The sequence below is a fragment of the Pollicipes pollicipes genome, unplaced genomic scaffold (genome assembly GCF_011947565.3).
Source record: "Pollicipes pollicipes isolate AB1234 unplaced genomic scaffold, Ppol_2.1 Scaffold_6686;HRSCAF=7923_pilon_pilon_pilon, whole genome shotgun sequence".
Taxonomy (NCBI): domain Eukaryota; kingdom Metazoa; phylum Arthropoda; class Thecostraca; order Pollicipedomorpha; family Pollicipedidae; genus Pollicipes; species Pollicipes pollicipes.
Window position 1 is genome coordinate 20,936,554 of NW_023596921.1, and position 7,725 is coordinate 20,944,278.

The following is a 7,725-nucleotide window of genomic DNA, read 5'->3' on the forward strand; positions in this document are numbered from 1 at the left end:
AGGCTGAGTCCAAGTCGACCACCCGTTCAGTCGGCAACCTGAGTTAGGGTACGTGTCATCTGTAAAGCGAGCAACGTGAAGCCCGAGTTCCGAAAGGTCATGTGTGTGGACTTAATTTCGAGTCCGGTTCTAATCGGACCCGTTCTGCGGGGTTAGAGAGGCTGCGGCCCGGCGCTCACCCGTCGAGGAAAGCTGTTCACTGAAGGTCAGCAGCGCTGGGCAGGCCTTGACTTTGTCCGGATGCGCCGGGAGCCGGCCGGCGCGGACGGGACTCCGTCAGATGCCGCCCCGCACCGGATTAGTGAACACCAGTGAAAGTGACCTTTGATTGGCCAAACCGAGCCAGTTGGACACAAATCGATGAGCTCAGGGTTTGCTTTTTGGTTCTGATCTTACTTTGGTGTTCCACGGTTTCCTGGAGCCATTTGAAGTTACGTCCATGGTAGCATTGCTACAATGTAGTCAGGATGAAGGGCACCCTTCAGATAGCCTTACTTTTTCTTCTTGCACGAAATATGGTGTAATAATTCCAACGCAATGAGGTCAGATCGAGAACGCTGCGCGATTTAGCGTAGAGTACCGTTTCACTATCCAAGAAGCTCACAAAGCTCATATCTAACCCAAAAACATAGGAAAGCAGGAATGACTCTTCTGGGTAACTTGCAATAACGGCAGCTGAGCCCAATAACTGAACGCCGTTCGCACGAAGGATGCATCTCCGCTTAGCTTTCTGGTAGCCGGCATGCTTGATGTCCCTAATCTGATGCAAGTGCCTTTTTTTTGTTAATTCACAAATCTTCAGACGCGGGCACATGAAGGCGCGGCTCGTGGACGTCGCGCGGCGACTGGTTCTCACTTGTGAACGCCCCACGATGGCTGGTTCTCACTTGTGGACGCCCCACGGTGGCTGGTTCTCACTTGTGGACGCCCCACGGTGGCTGGTTTTCACTGAGATAGGACGGTTGCTTCCTGTGCCTGGTGCACATTAATGGCTCGTTCCCGCCCTGGCGTGCAGGTACCACTCGATACACTGATTGCGTGTCGGTATTTGGCTCTGAGAGTGGCAAGATTTCCGTCTTTTCAGGGTTTTATCTGGATTAGTCATCCAAAAATGTCATGTCCTTAATCCTCGCTGGAACGCCGCATAATTCGTATCACTACGCGGTCCGTGAGCCTTTCCTGTAAAGGTAAGACACGCATGCTGCGGACGCGGCATCATGCCAGCAATACGGATGGGTGTAGTTAAACGTGTAACGTATGGCCTGCCTTCTATTGACAGCTCGACGCCCCTTGCCTATCTTTATTTTAAGTTGTTAGAGGTGCAGCTTCCGCATGGACACTGATGACTATCCAAGTAGGGATGGAGAATGCTGTCAAGGACTTGGCTGGCTTGTGCAGGCTCGCTGCGTTTCGCCCGCTGAGCCCACTGGCGGTCGCACGAATCGGCTACAACTGCCACCAATCCTATTTGACGGCTTGGACACCACAAAAAGAATCAAATCAACACCCATGTAAAACGTGGAGTAAAGCTTCCATTTCTGTAGCAATAAAAGGATATTTTCTAAAGTTTTCACATCTGGGGCCTGTCCGTAAACCTAAGTCGTCATTTCAGACACATATCGGGTCGACGCACTCGGGAAGTAACACGACGCTTAGTCTGTTGCACACGGTCGTCTTATTACACTTCTGCCCCACTCAAACATGCTGCTCCACAGTTGCTTTCATACACCCACGTTGAATATGTGCCTGGTTGTTCCGGACCACATGACAATAATTTAAGTGCAACAAGGCGTCATTTGGCAGTCACTCCCCCTGCCGGCGCCAATCGTTGTCGGACAATTACCCCAGCCAAATCAGAGACGCTCCTCGGGTACCGGAGCCGTCTAGAAGTCGAACTTCTTCTCCGGCTCGGAGTAGTCGTAGCCGCAAGGTGCCTTCACCGTTTTCGTCTCGTAGCTGGTCTCCACCACGGACTTCACGACCACTTTCGTCTGGGTGGAGGTCCTGTCCACGATGGACGTGCTCAGCTGGGTCTTGGTGGCACCAGGCAGCTGCTGCGTGGCCGTCACCAGCTGGACGGACGTCTGCACCACCGTCTTTCCTGGCTCGCTCTTCGTCTGCGTCACAGCCACCGTCTCGTAGCCGGTGCTGGTGACGACCTGCGTCACCAAGCTCTGCTGGGTTTGCGTGACCGTCACCTGCACGTTCTTCGTGTCGCTGACCACCCGCTGCTGCACCGACGTCACGGTGGACGTCTGCGTGACCGTCTTGATCTGGACCTGGGTGGAGACGATGGTGCTTCTCACCGTCTGCGTGACCTCCTCGCGGTTCGTCTTGATTACGGTCTGAGTGGTGGTGATGACCTGGGTCTTGTCCGGCTGCTGCACGGCAGTCTCCTTCGTCTCGGTCTGCGAACGCGAGCGACCGGTCAGGCCCCGGAGACCGGGGCTGCATCCCGCCGTGGCCAGACGAGAGCGCTAGCTGCCTACAGGGCGCCGTTCGCACAGAGCTGCGAAGTAAGGTGGTCGCTGCACCGGGCCCATGACGTGGGTTAAAGCGCACACATGCCAACAAAATATTTCCAATTCAACTGTATGCGCATCTAAGGGGTGATCGGCCCGGCTGCGGCTCGCCTACGTGCCCTCACCTGCTCTGTATGCGGCTTCATCGGAGCAGTGCTAATCTCAATGGAGTGCAAACAATATTCATCAACAGCTTACAAACGTCAGCATCTGAATATTGCCGAAAAGCGCATGCTGAAAACGACCCAAATCCCTGTGCCCTGAAGTGAATGAGGGCAAAGTTTCAAAGGAAGCCTGCGAAAGCCTGCCTGAGAGCACTGACCTTGGTCTGAGTGATGGTGTTGACGACCGTCGGACCAGGCACCACCTTGGTGGACGTGATTATCCGCGTGAGAGTGTTTGTCCTGATCGAGACCTGGTCAGGGAGGCTGCTGGTCACGACGTTGGTCTTGACGACGGTGTTGGTGCGTGTGACGGTCGCCTGATCGGTGATGGTGCGCGTCACTGTCTGCACCACAGTGGAAGTCAGCACCTTCGTGGCCGTGATCGTGCGGGTCACGTAGTTGGTGGTCACCACCTCCGTTGTGCTCGAAATCGTCTGCACCTGCGTCACGGCATCGCCAACCTGGGTCTTGATGAGCTGCCTCGTCTGGGCCTCCGTGACTGTGCTGATGCTCGTCTTGGTCACGGGCACCGTCTCGGTCACCACGACCGTGCGCGTCACCAGCTGCGGCACCACCTTGGTCTCGGTCTTGTAGCTGGTGATAGCCTTCGGCTGGATCAGGGTGCTGATCTTCTCATACTTTGAGGTTTTGGTCACGTACGCGACTGAGGTGACGTCGACCACTGCTTTGCAGGGCGGCAGGTAGTCACTGCCGGGGGTACTGAGGCGCCGCGTAACAAGCGGCCAGCAGGCCGGCCAGCAGGATCAGGCGACTCATTCTGAAACGGCGCAGCCCGGTCACCTTTCGGCGCCAGTGGCCGCTCCAAGACTAACACGCTGGCCATCACACGATGTCAGGTTCCGACAATGCGCGCTTAAAGCTGAGGGAGAGGGGCTCGAACGTGAAGAAGCTTTGGTGGGATAGCCAATGGGTTTGACAGCGATGTTAGCTTTGTGACCTTTGAGCGGGTTTCGCTTGCCTGAATTTGTTCTAGTGGATGGTTTAGTGTTCAAGAGTGGGGAACGGTGAGGCGCGCACAGAGACAGAGACATCAAGAAACTCAGCACCACCCCCAACTGCCAGGATAACAGCGCACGCGTAAGCATGACACACAGGAGCGGTCAAAATCCCGTCCTATGTCAATCAAGAACAAGTGCAGATAACACACACGAATGAAACAGGCGTATTGTTGGCGCGGCTGAAAATTTGTCGCCTCTTGTTCTCACGCTTACCTGAGTCCATCCACTTCGCAGGTGGCACCCCCGCAGTCCAGTAAATTTGCCGGTGATTTCGTATAGCATATGGTCTTTCGGTTCCCTTAGATTTATTAATTTCCAGAGCATGAAATTGCGGCGGAACGGCCACAGCGCATGACAAAATGGTCATGTGGTCACAACAGGCACATATTCAACGTGGGCAGCAATCGTTCAGCACACTCATAACTTATACCCTCTCATCGCTCGGCGCTCGTGCGGCGCTGTCTCGGTCTTGATGAAGGCCGGCGTCCGTGGCGTCTAGATCAGCAGCGGGTTCTCCGGAGTGTCGTAGTTGTAGCCCTTGCACGACTCCGTAACCGTGGTCACCTTGACGACCTTCGACGGCTGAATCTTGGTGGAGGTGACGACCTCCACACCGGTCTGGTACACGGTCGTCGTCTGAGTGAGGGTCACGTCCGGGCCGGGCACGCGCAAGGTGGTCGTCTGCGTCTGGGAGAGGACGCGGACCACGTCCTTGCCCGTGACTGTGTTGATGACGGTCCGCGTCTGGGTGACCACCACCGGCTTGGTGGAGATCTTCGTCTGAGTTTGCGTCACGTACTCTGGTACCGTCTGCGTAACGGTGACGACAACGGTAGAGACCTTCGTGCTGACCACGGTGCGCGTGGCGTATGCCGGCTGCGTCTGGGTGATGACCTGCGGCACGGTGACCAGATCCGTCTTGGTCGCAGGTGTCTGTGATGGTGATGGCCCTAGTGTTGACGGCGGTCTTGATCTGAGTAATGGTCTTACCAGGCAGTGTCTCCGTCAGCGTGACAGTGATGTACTGCACCTTGGTGTCAATCTTGGTCACGGCGGGCAGCTGCGAGGATGCCACCTTGGTCTGCACCAGCTCGCTGGTCTTGATCTGCTCCACCGTCTTGCCAGGCACGACCAACGTGCTGGTGGAGTAAATCAGCTTCTCCACATTCTTGGTACCCGTGTTGGTGACCTTCTTGGTCGCGGTCTCCTGTTTCGAGACCACCTTTGTCTGCGTCACCTCCAGCGTCTTGAGCTGCTCCTTGTTGAGCACGCTGACTTCGCTCACCACCTTGGTCCTCGTCACGGTGATCGTCGGGCCCGGCTGGCTGACAGTCTTGGTCACGGTCAGCTGGATGGCGCGCGACACAACGCTCGACTCAATGACCTGCTTGGTCTCGCTCGCGGTGTTGGTGACGCTGATGGTGCTGGGCACGACGCTCGTGACGGTTGACGTCAGCAGCACCTGCTGCGTGACCACCGACGTCAGCACGCGGGTGACGGTGTTTGTGACCACCTTTGTCTCGGTGTTGAAGATGGTTTTGGGCTCGGGACACGCGGGAGGCAGGTAGGCGCCGGGCACCTCAAGCTGGCCCGCCGCCAGAGCCACCAGGACGGTGGAGGCCAGAATACGCCACATTCTGGAACAGAGGAGTTACATGGGCGGAGTCAGTGATTGGACCTTATGGCTGTGACTCACGCTAAGCAACGCGTTGGGCGATGGGCAGCAAAGTCCAATCACTTCTCACACCGGCATGTAACTCGCTCTGTCCCAGATGCGGGCGGACGTAGGCTTATCAGCTCGCCAGGCGTGAGAAGGTGGATGGACTTTATCGCCCACAGCGACTTCCACAGGCACGATGTGATGAACAGGAGTGTGGGTGGCCAAGCTCCCGCAAAGTTGTAAATCCTTATACTTGCTCCGTCAGCCATGTGACAGAGAATTTACGTGACCAATCTTATAATTTCTTTCGCTTGTCGTTTGGTGGGCGTTCCACACATGCAGGCCTCTAACACCTGCATAAGTTTCGTGCTGGACGGCGACGGGTGAACCAGGCCGCCCCGATGCACAGTTGGTAGTGTGGGTAACTCAGGTACCTTCGCTCTCCTTCCCCTCTCTTAAAAAATTGGGTACCTCCCAAACGAGCATGCTTCAGCCAACAGCATTTTCTTGTCCTATTTTAGGTCGAGGGTGCGTAAGTCGTTCTGTGGGTACCAGGGCACCCACAGAACGACGAACCCTGACGACTTCAATCTGTAGACAAGTAACTGCACAACTGTAACTGTAACTGTAACTGCACAACTCTCCTCGGGCGCTTCTACTCCTCCAACTACAAATGCGTTCTGCAACCTGGTACAGTGTTTGAACTCGTTTAAACCACTAGCCAGGCCAGCGGGAGAGAGACGGTAGTCATGCAACATCCAGGGGCAGTGCCCATGCACTCACCACTGCCCCTGTAACATCCATGGGTAGTGGTGAGTGCAGAGCGGTCACACTGCCCACCACAGAACAACAGAAAAGAATGTTGAAAAAAGAACGCAGCTATTCGACACCAATACGGTTTTCATGACGGTCTAGGTTGATTAAGTGCCTTAAAAATATTTTGGAGTGAGCCACGGAATATGTGATTTGATACACATACATCTATTTGATGTGCATAGTTAAGGCCATATACATACAGATACATATATAATTATAAATGTATATGGCCTTAACCATCTAATGTATCATATAATAATGTTGTGAATACATGGGAAAATAATCAACGTACTGCAAGTTTATGACGCAGGAAAGGCATTGTTCAACGAGAGTGGCTCGAACCAAATGTCTTTGAGAATGCGTAAACTGAATAATCACGGGCAGAAATTTGGAATGATAAATTACACGTCACGCAAATCATGAATATCTCAAAAGCGCCATTACAGACAAAAGATTCTCAGGGACTGCCACCTTCAGTTAACAAAAGCGCGATAATTTTTGATTTCATGTAAGCAAGAGAGACTTTAACCCGGTCTTTCGGCATTAAAAGTCACGAGCAAGATTGCATATACTGAAGTTTATCGGCAATTAACCTTCGATGAGGTGCTGCTTAAAGGATATACTCAAGCCAGCATTGATCACATTGGGAAAACTACACAACCAATACATGTGGAGTTTTCTTAATGTAAAGAACGCCTGCTTCATAAGGTCGTTTTATTACCACCTCCCGGCACATTGAGGGTACCCCATTATCAGCTCAGCTATTCGCAACTCATCATTGAATGAAATCAACGTTGCTTTATCATTCTTCGCTTCTAGCTCGGTTCTTCCTTCACACGGAATGCTTTCGCCTTGGAAGTCACTAATTCCACCACTTCCACTGACACCTTCACCGCCACAGCTGACGTTAAGTCTCAGACTTCACCAGCGCTACACCGACTTGCAGTTCAGACTGTGGGGGCACTCACCTAATGATTTTTGTCCGTTCCACTCGACGACGAGCAGAGCAGTTGGCAGCTACCCGAATGTGGTCACTGCAACCGGCCGCAGGCTTTATAGCTGTCCGGCGGCGGCGGCGGCGGCGGCCGGGGGACGTCCGAGGGGGCTGGGTCTCGGCCCTCCGACTCGCGAAGATCAGCCGTTGACCTTGCCGACGAAGAGAGAAAGTGTTGAGATTCCGCGGGCGAGCGCGGTAGGCCGGCGACAGCGTCATATCTGCCGTCGGGGCGGGAGCTCGCCGGACGTGCTCCTCTCGGCGCAGCCGGCCAGGGGGCACTTGGGCGCCGAGAAAGCTGGAGGAAAGCTGATCCTGGGGAAGGTCTGGACTGCTAAAGGCGATGCGGAAGCGTGTGAGGCCATGTCGACTGTCGGAAGGGGTCAAGCACACAATGTTGACGGATTTGGACTGATTGGCTCGTCAAAAAGTGTGCTATCGGATTTCAGCAACTTTTAGACCGGTTTCAGTTCATGGCCATGAACCCATCAATGATTGAGCTGACATGAAATTAACTTTGAAGGATTGCAGTTACTGAGCATAGAACAGC

The 7,725-nt window shown here is 54.2% G+C and overlaps 2 protein-coding genes across 2 annotated transcripts; both read right to left on the reverse strand.

Moving 5' to 3' along the window:
• Positions 1-1,656: 1,656 nt before the first annotated feature.
• LOC119108048 (cell wall protein IFF5) lies at positions 1,657-3,738 on the reverse strand. The gene is made up of 3 exons (XM_037231631.1): positions 3,725-3,738; positions 2,845-3,406; positions 1,657-2,408 (listed from the first exon to the last, which is right to left on the reverse strand). Exons 1-3 carry the CDS (start codon positions 3,736-3,738, stop codon positions 1,884-1,886), a joined length of 1,101 nt encoding a protein of 366 aa, XP_037087526.1. The 3' UTR covers positions 1,657-1,883.
• LOC119107252 (uncharacterized) lies at positions 3,471-7,210 on the reverse strand. Its single transcript, XM_037230670.1, has 2 exons — positions 7,150-7,210; positions 3,471-5,342 (listed from the first exon to the last, which is right to left on the reverse strand). Exon 2 carries the CDS (start codon positions 5,339-5,341, stop codon positions 4,130-4,132), a length of 1,212 nt encoding a protein of 403 aa, XP_037086565.1. The 5' UTR covers position 5,342; positions 7,150-7,210; the 3' UTR covers positions 3,471-4,129.
• Between the last annotated feature and the right edge of the window lie 515 nt (positions 7,211-7,725).